The sequence below is a fragment of the Malaclemys terrapin genome, chromosome 24 (assembly GCF_027887155.1).
Source record: "Malaclemys terrapin pileata isolate rMalTer1 chromosome 24, rMalTer1.hap1, whole genome shotgun sequence".
Taxonomy (NCBI): domain Eukaryota; kingdom Metazoa; phylum Chordata; order Testudines; family Emydidae; genus Malaclemys; species Malaclemys terrapin.
In genome coordinates, this window is record NC_071528.1 from 10,287,367 (window position 1) to 10,305,627 (window position 18,261).

Consider the following 18,261-nt stretch of genomic DNA (forward strand, 5'->3'; position numbering starts at 1 on the left):
TCCAGTTCCACTCCTCTCTGATAGTGGCTGATTCCCAATTCTGCAGAGAACGGGAACCCTCTCCCCACACAGTGCAAGTGGGGCTAGCCGTGCCGTGCACTTTAATTCCTTCCTGTCCCCTTGGTTACCTCTCCCTGAGAACGGTGGTTCTTTCCTATTCTGAATTGCTTCTTGCCAGACACGTTGTAAAAACCTGAGGGGATATTATTCGAACATGAAATACCGGTGTATTGACATGAACTATTAACTTTCACTCCAGGAAGCATAACTAAATCATCCCTGCATACTGTATCCTGGCTGTACAGTACCAGACCACGGGGGCTCTGATTCTTGAGGGGGGGCTTGTAATGTAACACCTGTATCCTTTCTGTCACCCCATATTCATCTCCAGATCCATTTCAAGTCCTTTCAGGCCTGCTGTATCCTCCCCATGCCTCCCTTGCAGTGGGGCTGGCATTCTTTTACGAGCACTGCCCTCAGCTGCTTGGAGCTCTTTCTCGGCTCCCACATGCCATGTCTTCTCTGTCTCCCCCAATCCTTGGGTTTACAGTGAAGCTGCTCTCGCTGTTGGTTAGATATGGTGCACTGGGCTTGATGGGCACAGGGTGCCAGCTGCCCATGAGCATGGGGCACTGGTGATCTCAGGCAGCCTCCTTTGGGGAAATGATTGGAGAGGAAAGCTTCCCTCTGCCTTGGTGCTCTCCCTGTCCTACAAGTTTGTGGTAGATGCCTCTTTTAGTTTCCCTTCTCGCTCTAGCAGTTTTTCCCTCGAAGGCTACATCGACACAGCAAAACGTGTGGCAGCAAGTCTCAGCCCCCAGATCAACCGCCTCGGAGCTAAAAATAGCAGTGGAGATGGTTTGGCTCCCAAAAGTAGGGAGGGTATCAGAGAACGGGGCTCCCACCCACGCTCGAACAGCTACACTGCTGGCGTTAGCCCTGCAAGCCGGAGCCTTGCTGCCAGCGCTTTGTTTTGCTGTGTAGTGACACCTGCATTGTCCTTTTGGAAAGGAAGAAAGAGTATTTTGTTGAGGCTCTGGTCTTCCCAAACCCAAGGAAAAGCTTCTTTCCTAGTGGCCCAACTCGACTGCAGGCCCTTAAAAAAGGCAGAATAGCACAGGTGTGCTGGCAGCTGAAATAATGAGCAGCATATGCTAGTGGTTAGATTTCAGAGTCCAAGGCCTTGGCAGACATGGGAACTGGAGATGTTCCTTTAAGAACCATCTCCTTGTCTAATGGTATACTGAGCGGTCTGAGGCCGCAGGCCACACCCTTTCCCGGCGCTAGCACACAAATGCAAGAGCCTCCAATTAGCAGCTGGAGTTGAGCAAAATAAAGTAGCTGTGCTGGTTGGTTCTGTTCTGCGGGCGTCCCACAATTCTAACGACAAACGGGTCTGCAGGCCGGCCTTTCAGACAATCTTCCTTTAATACAAAGTCAATATATCTACATACACAGTGGTCTGAAAACCACTTACTGATTCAGTTTGAAATAACAGTGTGAAAGCAACAGCACTTTGCTCTCATACAAAGAAAAAACGTATTTCCCACCCCCCCACCCCCTCCAAAAGAAACAAAAAAAAAAACACCCCTCTCCCAATAAGATTTTGCTGCAACATACTTAGAAATTTGGGAAACTTTCACACAAGTAGGAAGTAAAATCTCAAAGAAGCCTTTTTTCCCCCTTTCAAGACAGGACATAGGTTGATTTGGGGGGAGGGGGTAGCAGTTCGGTTGCATTTAGCTCATCCCAACACTACCAGCTTGTGGCCATGTTTACCTCTCTAGAAAATAATTAAAAATAATCATCAAGGGAGAGTAGTTATTGGGGCAGCGTCTCTGCTGCATGACACATTCTCTTCACCGCACTTTGGCAACACAATTCCTTTTCATGTACAACTGCTGGCCTATTTGACACATGGTCCACCGCATGAAGAGTCTTGGGCTGTTATTACAATACCCATTAGTCTGTTAAGCTACTGTTTAAAAACTGTACGCATGTGTCTGTGGGCACCTGCCCGCCATGGCTCTGAAATTCCTCTCTCTCTACTTCAGTCATAAGACACTGGTATTATTTAATCTCCCAATTCACCACTGGTCCTGGGAAGAGCAGGCAACATGGCCCTAGGAGGAGGGGGAGTGAGTTGGTACTAACAACCACATCTAAGCCAGCCTGCTAACCTCGCCCTTCCAGAGACACCTGATCTGTCAGAGATTTAAAATAAAGAGACATTTTGTTCTTACATGAGCAAGTTAAACCTTTTAAATGGTAGAAAAGCAATATGTAGAAGTAGCAATTTGCACTGCATTTTTATATATCACAGCCATTACACGTAACATTTCTACAGTGAAAAAATAGACTGTCTTTGAACATAATATGAACAAATAAGCAAATTTTTCTTTTAAATTCATTGACTGATATTCTGTTTTTTTTTTAAAAAGGAAAAAATACACTATTTAAAAAAAAGTAATGTCACTTGTTACAGTTACATCGATACTTTAAAGAAAGCCACTCACAGCATATGCCACTGACTGCATCTTGCTTGATCTTTCCAAATTATTATACAGCAAGGGCATGTTCATAGCTGTGCCTATGAACTTGGAGTGACAAGGCCCGTCACCAGAGTGTCTCTGAGATCTGTTGTATTGGAGGTGGGGCGTTGGCAGCAATAGCTTATTGGGAATGAATCTCTTACAGAGGCTTCTTTAGTATCAGCTCTGTAAGGGCTCCATTCAAAAATGCTCCCCCCCCCCCTCGGGGAAAAACGAACAGCTGTGTGCAGAAGGGGGTGGTTTAATATGGAAAGAAGTTCTATTTCTGTACAGCTCAACCACGTCTTATTCAAAGCAGCGTCTGGATGAGCTGAAAAGGGGAGAAGAGAACCAACAGTCGTTGTACCCAGCCAGGGAAGAGCCCGTCTCTACCTGACCACACCTCAGCTCTGTGCCCTAGGTGGGGGACCGCTAGTACACAGCCACTTTTTTCCTTTAAATAGCCTAAAAAAAAAAAAATGTGGGGATTAGGAGGAATGTTCCAAGTATTCAAAAGATGAGCTATAAAACCTCTTGGGGGGCAGATGCATTGAAGGAATGGTGTTGGCAAGGGGCTGATAAGCCCTGAATCAGCCTGATGGTGAGACTGAGGTTTATTAAGACTCCAGCTAGAAGTATTCCTGACCTTAATTTTACCTAAGTATTGAGATTTTTTAATTATATATATATATATATATATATATATTTTTTACACAGCACCTTCAACTCTGCAAGTGACTTCCTTTAAAGATCGCCAACTAGATTAGTAAATAAACTGAACTCTGATGATGTAACCAAAGCTGGTTTTCTGCTCTTTTCCAGCCCTCTCCTCTCCCTTCAGTGGTAACGTTTCACACGGGGCGTGTTTAGCTTTTGGATCAGTTTGAGGATGTCCATCTGCCCTCCACAGCAAACACCACGCGAGGTAACCAGAGCAGTTCATCATCCCTCAGTGCCCTGCTGAGCTGCCTTGTCACGGTCCCGGTTACAACATGGGAGTTCCTGAAGGGGCATTCCTTTCAAATCCTTCCCCCACTCCCCACTGCATGGTCCAAATGAAAAGGGACTTCTTCTGAGTCGGGTTTATAAGTCCGAGCACTCCTCCCGGGCCAGGAGAGGCCTTCCAGGGCTGAAGTGGTGGGCGGAGTCTGCAAGGCGGATGGCTTTTTAGGTTGCATAGTGATCGAAACTTCCCAGATACTCGAGAGCTGCCTGGTAACAGAACTGATATTCATCCTAGGCAAGGCCAAGAGAGACAATCAGTGGGTTAGTGGTTGTGGAACACTTACCCAGACATTCTAGCGCACGCCTTCATCGCTCGCTGCGTCCGCTTTTCTGCTGTTGGGCCGGGACAAGAACAGCCCCTGGAAGAACACTGGGTGGACTGGAAATGAAGAAACCGTCTCAGACAGCCCCAGAGCCCACAAACGCTCGTATGGCTCATGGAGCGCCACAGGATGATAAATGCATGCGTAAAACTGGGATAACCATGCCTGCCTTTCATAAAGCGCCTACATCCATGGTTAACTGACAGCCAGGCTGGTTCGGGTGAGGTCAGAATCTGCTAGTGCTAGGGGGTACATCAACGCCGCTAGAGATTTGCCTTGTTCTACAACAGGCTACATAAAAAGCACGAGCGAAGTCAGTACAAACTAAAATTTCATACAGACTTTTTTATACTGCTCTCAGTACAATATTCATATTCCCCTTGATTTATTTTACAATTATCTGGTGAAAATGAGCACTTTTTCAGTAAGCGTGCTGTGGCATTTTGTATTTTTAAGTGAGGTGAAAGTTGGGGTATGCGAGACAGATCCGATCCCTGAAAGGGGGACAGTTGTCTAGAGAGGTTGAGAGCCACCGTGGTAATGGACAGAGCGTGGGGCTGGGCGTCAGACAACAGCTGCCCTTGCAGAGAGCCTGTACCAATGTGTATTTGCCACTATACCTAATACTTCTGCTACACCACACAGTAGCTCAGCAATGCAGCCTAGGCCCCATTGGCCCAGATCCTCAAAAGGCATTTAGGCTCTGAACTTCAATTGAAATAAATGGATATTAAGAGCGTAAATAGCTTTGAGGATCACAGCCCTTGTTCTTATGGAGTTAAAGTTTCCTATTAGCATGGTGGTTAGAAAGGCAAAAGCTCATTCATCCTCCAGATATGAGAGAAAGGTTAATAGCACCCCACAAAAGGGAGAATTCAGTGTTTTCCTGCTTGCTATTCCGTTCACAAACACCCCCATGTGCTAGTTCATCGCTACAATGTTCTTTACCTCTGTCTGCACCATAGCTGGTCGTTGTGTTCGCAGCATCTTAACTGTCTGGAAAATATCTACAACACCCTCATAACGCATTCTCTCCAGGACGATACTCAGTGTGATAAACACCCCAGTTCTGCCCACTCCGGCGCTACAGACGAGAGAGAGAACAAACACTGTGTTATACTCCTGTGTATATTTTAGTAAGGAAGTGTAGCAGTTATAAAGGCTGAAGACTTCGTTTATGTTCTAGTATTTCTTGAAGTAATAAATTGGCATCCATGTCCAATGACCATAACAGAGGCGGAAAACCCCTGCCTATCAATCCTTGCCTGTCTGGTGTCAGATTTCCTGGCCAATGTCCTCTACCAGCAATGGACATACTAAAACCACCAGAGTCACTGATCCACAAATGTCAAAAGCTCCAGCAGTAGATAAATATTCAATTTAGAAATTATTTTTATTGTAATTAGAAAATAACTTAAAAAAACATCCTCCACTATTTGGAAGCAACATTATCGGGTTTAATGAAAGAAGTTCTCAGGGATCTGCTGAGGTAATGCCCTCTATTTTCTGCTTCAACCAGTCAGGAGGCAAGAATAGTTCTTGCTCCAGCATAGCATCTGGCTTAGCAAACTGTGGTGTAGTGTGTTTTTTTTATTCAGCTGTGTTGGGTCAGCAAAACGAGGCCCTCCATTCAACTTGATGGCATTTCTCTGTTTGTACGCAACACAACAACATTAATTCTGTTTTGGCTGGGAGACTAGCTGGGGAGGAGGAGAGTGTGACCCACGAGGACCTCGTGGAGGGGAATGGAGGAATGCATGGCCCCCCTGGTGTGTCCAATGAGCTTGGCTTACAGAAATTACAAAATACTAGGTCACCCGCTCTGTTAAGGAATTTGCACTGAGGCAAAGATGGCTGCTCATTTGCCTACCTGCAGTGGACAGAAATTGGCCCATCCTGACCAAACTGTTCCTTTGTCTTATGCACCTGTCCAATGAAATCGATAAAACCCTCTCCTGATTTTGGCACACCTTGTTCGGGCCAGTCAGTGAACTGGAACTGACGGACGGTTCGGGATTGACCATCCTGGGGAAGAGCAGCAGAAAAACCAAAAGCTGCAGTTAAAACGTGTGGTATATTCATGCCATTAAAAATACCAATGCCAAATCTCCCGGCTGCCCCGTTAGCGAAGGAGGGGACAGAACGCTGAAGCACACTGCACGGGGGTCAGATATCGCCACAGCTATAGAACAAATGTGCTCACCTGTGAATGAAGTCTGTGGAGTAGCGTCGGTACTGCACCAGCGCCCAGAAAGCATCGACCATTCCGGGGGCTGACCACACTCAGTCTTCTGCTGTGGACCCTTCTAGAAGAGGCTATAGCACCTCCAATTTTGGCAAATAGTTGCCATGGTGTCAGAATTACAGTTAGAGCAGAGGAGGGCAAAGGGCGGGCCACAGCTGGGCAGTCAGGGCTTTCAATCCAGCCTGTGGGATTGCCAGCCCAGTGGTGCAGCGGGGATAAGGCAGGCCCCCTAACTGCCCGGGCCGCTCCTTGAAGCGGCCGGCACCATGTCCCTGCAGCCCCTGGAGGAGGGCTCCATGCGTGGCCCTTGCCTCCAGGAACTGCCCCCCACAGCTCGCACTGGCTGGGAACGGGGAACCACGGCCACTGGGAGCTTTGGGGGTGATACCCACAGGTGAAGACAGCGCGCGGCAGAGCTGCCTGCCCCACCCCAGAAGCCACTGCTGGTCACTTCCGGGAGTGGCGTGGGGCCTGGGCAGGCAGACGGCCTTTGAAGGAGAAGGTGGTTTCTGGTTTCACTCTGTCTCATTCCAGGGAAATTAAAAGGAAGGCCACCGAGCAGGTCAGAGTTTTTCCAGTGGAACGGTTTTCCGTCAGGAAATGCTGATTTGACTAAACTGAAATGTTTTGGGGGAAGGTGTCCCTTTTTGTCAAGTGCTGACGAAGGATCGAAGTGGACTTTGTTTAGACTTTTATATTAAAATGTTATGAAGGGCTCAAAACAATCTGATCTGACCATTTAAAAAAAAAAAAGCGAGGAATGTGAAAATGTGCGTTTTTGTACCAGTTCAGGATGAAAGGAAATTTCCAAAATTTCCATGGAACAAAGATGCCCAGTGTCGACCAGCTCGAGCAGGCAGAGCAGGAAAGAAGCTACCTTACGACTGTGGTAGGGTCTCCTGCCCGGGACAGACAGAGGCTCAGTTCCTGTATGTGCCAGGAGCTAAAAGGGCAGGTGCTAGTATAAAACAGCAGTTGTGAAGCTAGTTCCACGTACCCAGGAGCTGAGCAAAGCAGCACAATCCATCTGTTCTACCGTCGGCCACCTCCCGGGGGTCCCCCATTCATTTCAAGACCCGGCTCAAAATCCCCCTCCCTTCTTTTTAAATCCAATCACAACACTTGTGCGCCTCCTTTCCTTGCTGCTGCTTCTTAGCACAGACCTCTGTCCCTTCATGCAGCCTCACCCGTCCTCTCTGCAACAGCATTCGTGTAGCACACTCTGCCCTCAGCACCTCTCTGCAAAGCTTAACTGAAAGCATTTCATCTGAATGCCTGTCCTGTTGGATGCTGAGGGTGTTGTCTCTGTAAAAGCCTGTTGGCGTTCAGTGCGTATGAAAGACACAACAGAAAGTACAGCTTTCGCTATCAGTAAGGTCAGCCAACCTCCTCATTCACTTGTGATTAATGAAACCAAATGGGCGGGGACTGCAGGACCTTCCATTCGCCTGTCCAGAAGAGTCTCGTTCCTGATCATTCCCCACAGTGCCTCAGACAGACCAAAGCCAGCAACATGTGCTCTGTGCATTTTGTCAAAACACCTCCCTGACCTCAGCAACGTCTATACAAATCTGCTGAAGCATCCAAACGGGCACTGCTGAAGTTGTTGCCCCAAAATCTCCCTAGAATTTAATAATCTTCAGAAAAGAATTCAGAGAAATTACCCAGTGTGAGCTAACAGCCTGAAGGAAATACCACCCGTTGGAACATGTTGGTGGAGTCAGGGGTTTAGGAGAAGCTTTGCAAACAGCTGAATAATAGGACCAATGTTGAGCCCAAGAAGACAGGAGCTAGAGAAAGACAGCCGATTTCAACAGCTTCTAAAAATCTTCTGTTCGTTTAACAATTCTGCTCCCCACCCCGCAGCAGGGCAATGGAACCCCAGTGGCCTGTTTTCCATTTCTGCCACATATAAATCCTGAGCTGGGACTATTCTCTGGGCAGACTCTTGTGTGCAGACTCCAAATGAGAACTGTACGGTCAAGGCACGAACGTAGAATTCACACTGCCAAGCCCAGAACAGAGAGAAGACAGAGCACTCACCCTGGCATCAGTAACCTTGAATTCTCGCAGGATATACTGAGGCATGTTGTATTCAGCCATGGGATCCACCACAAAGTACTGGTACCGTGCTGACCGCTCAGCGGGCCAATACTGATGGCACTTTTCCTGCCGCGGGGAGAAAAGACACCAGGTTAGGACAATGTAGTTAACCCCTTACGTGGCTGTAGGGCTTTTCACGGTGCTGCCCAACCACTCTTTCCATGGGTCCATGCTTACCCGACCCATCTCTCTCAGCTTGGTCAACATCACCACGATGGTGGAGTTGTTCTCCCAGAGCATCCGCCAGAAATCCTCCGTGGTCTCTGCCAGCGGCCCTTGAGTGGCAATGTAGGCTTTCTGTTGTCTGAAAGAAAGCACAAACCCACACACAAGTTATTAGCCCAGGGTCTGGGGTCATGGGCTTATCAACTGGGGGGATAGCGTGAACGCTGACGCATGGCTCTGGACATTTGGAAGGCCTTATGAGCTAGATGGGAATACAGCTCCTTGGAGATCTCCAGGCTTGGGCTAGGGGTCCGGGACTCAAAGGCCTTGTGCTGGGGTTTCCCTAATTACTGTGACTATGGGCTAAATCCTGACTAGTCATGCAGGAGGAGGTTGCAGCAGGACACTTGCCACCCTCCCACGCAGGTCTGCGCAGGACCTAGAGGGCAGTCTGCTGCTTGGCCTATCCGAGCAAAACAGGGGAGGGCCGGGGACCACAGGCAGCCTATTGCCTGCGCTGTGCACCCAGAGGCATGAAGGAGGGAGAGCCCTTGCTGCCTCTGGTGCTGCTCAGTGCCCTCCCTCCTCCGCATTCAGCCTCTGGCAGGCCTACCCAGGCAGAAGGTCTGAGAGCATTGCTGCTTGGGTAATACTACACTACAGCTTTGCTCGCTGGCTCCAACCAGCAAAATACGGATTGTTTCCCAACAGCTAAAGAGAGGCTGAGACAGGAACGATCTGTTCCATAAACATTCCCCATGGTGAAATCCATCCAGCCACGATACTCAGTCTAACATGGCAGCTGGATAGTTCTTTTAAAAAAGGGAGAGAGAATGTTATGATCATTAACAACTGAGGTTATACTCTCGGGAAAACCCCATATTTCAAGCTGCGAACTGATCACGAGCAGTGTCAGGAAGGAATCTGCCCTGTAAAACGTTCAGCATTGCACAAGCGGCAGAGTGTGGGTGGATGGGATTCAAGTTCCTTTGAAGCACCAGCTGTGGATTAGAACAGACCAACGATGTTCTGACCCGGGCTGGCAAATCAATCCATTCAACCTTCCTTCCCTTTTTCTGTCACTACCTCTTTAAACTGTTCTTCTCTGAGCACCTTGCGAAAAGGGAAATGAGCTTGAATTACTCCCTGTTAAAACAGCAGGCTGCAACATGTTGTCGTTTACCTGTATCCATCGATAAAACTGGCATTGATATAGTCTGAGCCCTCCACTCCCCTGATGGGCTGAAGACAGACCCGGGTGGTCTCGTATGGCATGATGTTGACAAGGCGATTCTTGAATTTGTTGCACGGGAGGTTGGCGCTTATGAACCTGGAAGTGTGGGCTTTGGAGTTGGCAAGTCGCTGAAGGAAAAAAACACACACACTTGTTCTAACAGGTGTTATTTCAGCTCCCGGAAAAGGATGAGAATTGCTCAGATGCCTGGGAAAAACTGGCTTATTTAGGTAGGCAGGAGAAAAGTTTCCATTGGTCTGGGTCTGATCTTAGACAAATGGTTCAGCAGCATCTTCACGCCAGCCCCAAGGCAGGTGAATTTCTTCCCCCTCCAAGTTCCCCTGCGTGGTTCTGGCTTTCATTTATTTCCTGGGGGACAACTCCAGGAGGAAAGTGCCGGAGACGTCAGGGCCTTCCCCATTGCAAAACCTTGTTGTGATTTGTTGACAGTGGAAATACAGCATTAAACTCAAACGTGAGGAGGGGAGGAAATTCAACCTGGATTTCAGAGAGCTGGACTAAAGTCTTGCAGCAGCAGCTGGTCTTTCCCCTGGGACCCACTGCAGCAGCCCTGGAGTCAGAAATGTAATTACTTCTTTAATGTAGAAACACAAAAACATTCCTTTCCCCCTCGAAAGGGCCAGTCGTCTGTCATCCCTTGGAGCCTAAGCAGCAGACCGCTCCTGTCAGAAGCACAGACTTTTCCTCCCCGCCCTGCCTTTACTCTCCAATAGGAGAAGGTCATTAAGTTCCTTAGGTGCCAGGGTTTTTGGTTTAAGTCCCCATTATTGTCCTGCTTAAAAGAACAACTTCAGGTACACTTCAGTCTGCTGTCTGGGCTCTGCCCTCCCTGGAACCCCCATGTTAGAGCTGTGTTATAATGCTTAGCGATAGTCTACGCTGCAGATCGCCTCAGGGAAGTGACTACAACGTGGTTCTCAAAAACATCCCCATCACACTGATCGTGGCAGAACCATGCGGATCAGCACGATGCGAACACTGATCCCAGGGCTGACTGGGCCCATGGCATTGCCTGGCTGTCCCCTGGATGGTCCAGTTCAAATGGAAGCCCACCAACACATTTTCTGTCCCTGTTCTCCCCCCCGGTACATGCCTAGAGCTCAGTGTTCTGCCATTACCTTGAACTCCAGCTCCATGCCTGTCACGTGCTCCCCCACCTCTATCTGCGCCAGTTTCTGGATGTAAGTGTAGAGATTCCTGGCTGGGACCTCTGTGTTACCGCAAGCAACGGCCTCCAGCAAGGCGTCGTGTATAAAGCTGTACTGGTCTTCTGTCTGGACCATGTAGTTCCGCTGCGACCTCATGAGGGTGACGTGCCCATAAATGTCCACTGTCTTCTCATGCTTTATCCTCTCCAGCATGGCATCAATCACAATGAAACAGCCTGTCCGTCCAACTCCCGCGCTGGAAGGAGAGGTGGGAAGATAAGCAACATCATCCAAACCCCAGTGCCGCCTTTCTCTTGAGAAATTTACCTTGATGGCCGACCAGACGGGAAGGGACAGCTCCTTAGTGGGAGCACGCGATCGGGAGCATGGGAGGAGGGTGAGCAGATGTGTACGTGAGAGGTAGACAACGAATGACAACAGATGCAGTATGTGACGAGCATGAAAGAGAAGTAGGAAGCAATAGAGACCTTGTAAATATAGATACAGACAAAGAATATAGGGTGGATGAATTACTGGAAGACTAGAACATAAATCAGCAGGGCTAGATATTTCGTGCATTCTGTTGTGTTAAGGGAACTTGCTGAATGACATAACCCAACTCCCATTGACATGAATGGGAGTTGTGTGGTCAATTTTAAAAGCTGGTTAGAGGATTTAGCCACACATGGAGAATTTAGTGTTTTTAATCTCAGAGTTTTGTCCTATCACCCCCTCGCCATAGCAACTGAGCATGCAGCATCCGACAATTTGGGGGTGTAACGGTGATGGGGGGGAGGAGGTAGGGAAGTAAAAGGTGTCATTGGCTTCCAAAACAACGATACAAGTCATCCTGGCTCTTATCTGCCAAGTTTAATTGCAACTCTGGTACATTAACTGATCAGGTATTGAGAGGAAATGATTTGTAGCCATCTAGGATAATGGCATTCTCAGCCATAAGCAATACGGCTCTATGAATAAAAAGTAATCAAGTTTGCCAGGCATGATTTGTTGACAGTTACAAAATTAATAGATGAATAGAAGCTCTGGAGATGTAATATCCTGATTTTAGTAAAGCCAGAGACAAAGGCTCACAAAACCATACTCAGAATTGATTCTGACTGGCTTGGAGGCAAACATTCCCGGGGCTGAAAGGACTGCGAACCCCAGGGAATGGTAAATCGCAATGTATCGAGGTGCCTAGTGGGGTGCTCCAGAAACTGGTGTCAAGTTAGATCTTCTTTCGGGCTAGCCTACACTGGCAGTGCTCTCATGTGGCTTGTGTAGTCGTGGCAGGGCACTGGGAGAGAGCTCTCCCAGCGCTCTAAAAAACCCCACCTCCACGAGAGGTGCGGCTCCCAGCGCTGGTGCACTGTTTTCACTGGTGCTGAAACTTGCTGCGCTCAGGGGGGTGTTTTTTCACACCCCCTGAGCCAGGAAGTTGTAGTGCTGTAAATTGCCAGTATAGACAAGCCCTTAGTATCATTTTCATTAATGATCAGAGGGGCAGGGCAAACAGCATTGCCAATAAATTCACAGCTGAGACTGATTCAGAAGGCGTTGCAAACACCAGTGAGGACAGAAATACACAAATCATAGATTATCAGGGTTGGAAGGGACCTCAGGAGGTCATCTAGTCCAACCCCCCCTGCTCACAGCAGGACCAATCCCCAGACAGATTTTTACCCCAGTTCCCTAAATGGCCCCTCAAGGATTGAACTCACAACCTTGGATTAGCAGGCCACTGCTCAAACCACTGAGCTATCCCTCCCCCCCCGAGGACAGAACTATGGGCAGAAAAGCAACCAAATGAGGCTCAACTTGGCAAAAACAAGTTAATAGACCTAGGAGAAAATAATCCCAGCGCCAGCTACTGGAAAGCAGTAATGCCAAGAGTGACCTGGGGGGGGACAGTGGATGGCAAACTCGACACCACTTTCCAGTTGTGACATGGCAGCCAGAAACCCCTGTAAGACATTGGGCTACGTACACAGACGTCCCATCAGTGAGCAGCTGGGGACCAGGCACCCCCGCAAGAACACACCTGTAACGTTACGTTTAACTCTAGGCCTCACAATCGCAAAGAATTCAGAGTCAAGCAAGCAAAATGAGAAAGGGGCTGACAGGAAGGATGAGGAAGGATTGGGGTTTACCGTTGGGTTGGGTGGAAGCTGTGGGCTCTGAAGGGAGCATGATGCTAGTCATAACTATCTGAATGGTGAGGATACGTAGAGGAGAGAATTATTTGAAGTGGAACAAAGGGCTAGAGCTAGAAGTAACAGGATGAATTAAAAACAGATCTAGGTAAAATCTCAGGAAAAGCTTCCTGATGTTGAGCCTATCAGGCAGTGAAATAGCCTTCCACAGGAAGTGGTGGAAGCCTTTTGCTTCAGTCACTTAAAACTAGATAGGAAAAAGCACTAGAAAAATGTCAGGCACTGGCAGGGGAGAGACCCTTGAGCCAGTCACTTTCCCTCTTTTTTGCAAACAAGGGAAAACACCCCCTCCCTGCATCCCCAGGGTGTTTTAGGGCCAGGTCCTCAGCTGCTATAAATCGATGTAGCTCTGCTGAAGTCAATGAAGTGACACCAATTTACAGCTGCTGAAGATGCAGCCTGTAATCTTTATAAAGAGATGTGGGATTATCCAGAGAAAGGCCCTATAACAGTGCAGGGTGTGTCCATGCAACATACACACTGGTTTTTGTAGGCACCGGATCTGAAACATGAAGGAGAAAGGTTAGGAAGAAAGAGAACACAAGAATTAAACCCTATCGAATAGGCGGGGAAATTCCATTAAAATAGAGTCTTGAAACCCAGAAAGGTGTTTCTTTGAGCTATAGGTGTGTGCTAACAGTCTGTCAATCTATTAGAGAAAGAGGTGGCCACAGCTAAGAACTGAAAAACAGAACGGTCACTTCGCCTCTCTATTAGCCCCAGCAACAAGTTCAGCGCAATCCAGTCCACAAAAAATAACACAGGCCCTGCCCCCAATAGCTCCCACTCTGACGAAATTTGCTCTGAGTCTGAGCCCAATTTACCAAGAACTTCAGGAAGTTATATTCTATGTCACTTGACGGCACCAGATGAAAAGTCGTGTCTGCTAATGTGTGTGTCATTCCTAGATACTCATCGACCCCCTTCCTTACACCTCTTCATTTGCAACATCACCATGACGGGAGCTCTCCCGTCAGACACAATTATGATAATTCTAGGTAGGGGGGTTCCAGGCCTGAACAAAGGGCTGGTATGATCTAAGGGCTTCAAAAGCGTGTTTAATCACTCAGATCTTTAGGCAGCTTGAAAACTACTGATGCTGTAATGAATAACATGCATCACCCTTTTACCTCAATGCACAAAAACATTTGGGTAACATCAGACTTGCATGTGAAGGCATTTATGAATCAGCAGGGCCCTGCAGGTCTAAACACTCGCAGCTAGAAATAAAGGGTTTCCTCCTCCTATTCAAAGGCGGTCCCTCTTTTCATAAAAAAACCTCCTGGATCTCCATTAATTAGACTGCACAACACCTAAACCAAGCAGGTTGCTGGAGCTTTGGCAAGAACGGAGCAGCCGATCAGGGATCTGGTCACGGTAAGTTGCCCGCTGATGGCCCTTTTTATTCATTTTCCGAGAGGCGCATGATAATTGCCATCTGCAGGGTTAGTGATAAGTTGCCCACTTACAAAGACTGTTTAAACTGTATCCTCCAGGAGAGGCAGGATTAGAGTCCCCGATTGCCTGTCAAATTCAGATGTTACTTTCCCCAGCACTGAGTGACCTGCAGGCCCCTCCAGATTTCTCCTGAGGCAGGAGGGAGATTTGTCTGAGCTGAGTCGGCAAATGTTCCTCCTTGGATGGTAAATTGAATTAGGGAATGCTACCTGCCCAGGGGGACCTTCGCCGCTCTGCTCTCAGAATGACTGTGGCTCTCAAATCTCTTTCAAGATGCTGTTCGCTCTCTCCCTTGGACAGCACAACCCACTCTGCCTCTCGCCCTCCACATGGTGGTGATGCTTCCTAACCCCATTTCATCTTTCGTCCATGCCCACTGTAACAGAAACGAGCCTGCGTGCTCCTCAAAGGCCAAACTTTACTGGATAGCACTCTGCCAATGAGGCCTTATCAAAGATGCCAACTAAACCATTCCAACTCCAGCCCCGCTCAGTTCAGGAACTGCCGCTCTGAATAGAAACCAAACGGGAGCCTGAGACGAGACAGCTCCTGCGCGCTGGGAGCTGCATGTTTGCATGCCCCACTGAAAAGTGGATTTGCTTGGCAATGTGTCCCCCCCTCCAGCAGGGGCTCCGTGTAGGGGGAGGCTGTGGTTCTGGTAATAAGCGGGTCAGTACCTGCAGTGCACTACGATCGGGCCAGCGTCAGGAGGGTTGCAGGTTTTGACTCTTCTCAGGAAAGCCAGGAACGGGGTAGGGTACTCAGGGACGCCATGGTCGGGCCATGCTGTGAACTGGAATTGGCGCACCTCTCTCTTCTCACTGGAGCCATTCTGCGGAGTGGCAGAGGAACCAAGAGTCACGGTGAGCTAAGCAAGGGCCACGAGACGCACACGGCAAGTTACAGAACGTAGGAATGGGACAATAGAGAGATGTGGCATCAGAGAGAAACGTCACCTTGTGAAGGGAGAACGTCCGAACGCAGAACGTGGCCAATTCGATAGTGTCTAGTAAGGTCACTTGGATCATCCCATAGGTCTCCGTGCCCCGGCCAGGCCAGTACTGGTCACACTTGATCTAGAAAACAAAAGTCGACGATGAGCTCAGGAACATAGTCTGAAGAGCACAATACGCAGCACGGGACGCTCCCTCGTGGCACAGAAAGTAAAGATGGGCCCCTGGCAAGGGAGAGCGAAACAGCAAGAAGCTTTGCTTGCTGAAGCATCAGAATAGGGCGAGAGCCCACAGATTCAGCTCCATGTCCTATGTGCATCAAACGCTGCTTCTGCTCACAGAGCTGGAGCGTTGAGGCACATTGGTGGTCTGATGCCTGATTGACTGGAATGATTCTGATTGGCAGAACACTTGGAAGAATATTACACGAGATAATAGGATTCTAACCTTGCCACTTGATCTAACATGGGGCCAGGCTCAGAGCATGTTCCCTCTCCCCTTAGAGCAGTGAAGGGATCTAAGACTTCCCCGGTGGACAGTATTTTCACAATGAATCGGGGCCAGCAAGGCAGGTAGAAATCTCCCAAAGGAGCAGATGAAGGCTGCAGATCAGAGAGACTGCTGCTCCCCACCTCTCCGCATGCACCTCCCTTGGGGGTCTCCACCTCTCCCCCTCCACAGCACCTCCCCGGATCATGACTAGCCAGCCATCTCGCTGAAGTGTCTCACCCGTGACTTCTCCTCAAGCTTCGTCATCATCACCACCGTCGCTGAGCGCTGCTCCCACACCATCCGCCAGAAGTCGCCAAAGGTCTCCGGCAGAGGGCCCTGTGTGGCGATGTAGGCGTTCTGCTTCCGGTAGCCATCGATGTAGTTGGCGTTAATGTAGTCGCTCCCCACAATCCCTGCATTAAAGTGGCAGAGAGTCAGTTGATTTTGCCTTACTGGAGGGGGGGAGGGGGAAGAGCTTTACAGCAGCTTGAATTCCCTCATCGGAGATAGCAGGTGAGTTCCCCAGCTGGGGTAAATCAGCGACCAAGTTACCTCAGCTGAGGATCTGGCCAAGGACCTCTCCACTAGACAGCTACTTTTGGAGGAGGCGGGGATATCGAATACCAAGCCTGGCGTATCTTATTTATACTGCACTCGCACCTAGGAGCTGAAGTCATGGACCAGAGGCTCACGGTGCTAGGCGCTGCACAAACACAGAACAAAAAGATAGTCCCTGCACTAAGAGCTTACAATCTTCTGGGGCCAAATATGGATCTGGTTAATGAGATGCGCTGCACAGTTCATAGGAGAGTCCCACCCCGGGTTGGATCGATGTCCTAGACACGTCTCTTCGCCATGGGTTTCTGAAGCAGTGAGTCAGAACTCCCTGGATCGTCTGTGGATGAGCCCAGCTGCACTGTGACTGGGCGAGGCACGGAAAACAGGGCTGGGGTCTGCAGGGGAAGTAGGCAGCTTGGAAATGACAGACAGTGACTCGCCCCGATTGAAGCGTGTCGCCTGAGAGCTGCCTGCCGGAGCCTTTGACGAAGCGTTTTTAGGTGGGTGGTGAAAAGCAGGATGCACAGTGGGAAGAGAGCCGGACCCTGCCAGGTGTCTGTCTTATGGGTCGGAGTTAGAAAGCCACTTATGACTGGCGAAGAGGACTACCACTGTGTGGGGATTTGTCCCGTAACTCCTTACACCCAGCTGCTGGCAGTAGCGGCAGGGTTTTGTTTTCTGAAGATTAACTCAACAGAGAAACATTGAACTCAACTTTTGGGAAGGAGGGGGGTTCCCGTCCTCTTTGCCGCTGCTGCCAACAGGGTTAGCCTGGTTTATGTGCGATGCTAAACCCATTCAGAACTGCCTGCCAGTCTTCAAAGGCAGTGGGTAATTTCAGGTGCCTGGGGAAACAGGCTTGGATTGAATTTCTGGAGGGACCCTGGCCTCCCTCCTCCAAAATGTAAAAATTCCAAGTGGAAGGGCAGCTGTGTAGCAGCAGCACGAGCGTCAACAAAGGCTGAGCTTCTCGCATGAATCTCTGCAGCCCCCTTGGGCCGGCCGTGTCCTTTGAAATGGTGGCTGGGAGCTCGGGCGATGTTTTGCCGTGTAACAGGCCTTGTTACAGAGAAGTCACTGAACGAAAATTACTCCCCCCCCTTTCACCGGGCACAGCTGACACGCTGCAGACTTGACAAAAGCAGAATTTAAAGAACAACTGAAAAAAAAAAAAAAAAAAACCAAGCCCAGGCTTCGGGGAGGGAACCTGCCAGCTAGTGCAGAGGAAAGGACTTTGGCTTCAGTAAATCTCTCTGCAGATCAGTCTCCAAGTGGGGTTGCAAATCTGCCCCTGTCTGCCTTGCCAGTTCCTCCTCTGTGTTACTGTCTCTCCTTAGTTAAGGGCATGAAAACGGCTGGACGATGGGGGCACGAGACAGGAAGAAAGAACTACTGCTGCCTGGGAATTGGTGGAGCAAAACATGCCCCCTCTCCCAGTGCTTTTGGGTACCAGCCACCGTCACGCAGCTGCAGGCTTATTCCTATGCGCAGACTAACGCAGAGCTGTCTGGGTGGAGGGTGGAATGGAAGAAACAGAAGAACAGGCCACACCCAAGCACAGAGCTTTACGTTCTCCAACAGCTCACTGGACGGCCTTGCTGGGTGTGTGCAGTGTCTGGATTAACTAGGGGAAGCACATGACTGGAAGCAGTTACCATCTGGTGGCTCTTCAATGCCCGTGTAAGATAATTTGGGACCTAGGCCTGTTCCTAGTATGCAGGTGTCCCCACTGCACAACCCAACACCACTTTGTTGGCAGAGATGCTAAGCACCGAAGGGGCCATGAAGACACAACTCCCATCTTGCCAGGGT

General features: G+C 49.2%; 1 protein-coding gene across 7 annotated transcripts in view; it reads right to left on the reverse strand.

Moving 5' to 3' along the window:
* Positions 1–3,214: 3,214 nt before the first annotated feature.
* Positions 3,215–18,261, reverse strand: part of PTPRS (protein tyrosine phosphatase receptor type S) — a 252,215-nt gene continuing 237,168 nt past the window's right edge. For all 7 annotated transcript variants that reach the window (XM_054013364.1, XM_054013362.1, XM_054013363.1 and 4 more), the window contains 10 exons: positions 16,129–16,304; positions 15,403–15,522; positions 15,124–15,278; positions 10,746–11,031; positions 9,556–9,734; positions 8,385–8,511; positions 8,148–8,273; positions 5,730–5,884; positions 4,808–4,943; positions 3,215–3,767 (listed from right to left, as the gene is read on the reverse strand). In XM_054013364.1, the coding sequence (XP_053869339.1) occupies positions 3,699–3,767; positions 4,808–4,943; positions 5,730–5,884; positions 8,148–8,273; positions 8,385–8,511; positions 9,556–9,734; positions 10,746–11,031; positions 15,124–15,278; positions 15,403–15,522; positions 16,129–16,304 (1,529 nt within the window). In that variant the 3' untranslated portion in view covers positions 3,215–3,698. The remainder of the gene's footprint in view (positions 3,768–4,807; positions 4,944–5,729; positions 5,885–8,147; positions 8,274–8,384; positions 8,512–9,555; positions 9,735–10,745; positions 11,032–15,123; positions 15,279–15,402; positions 15,523–16,128; positions 16,305–18,261) is intronic.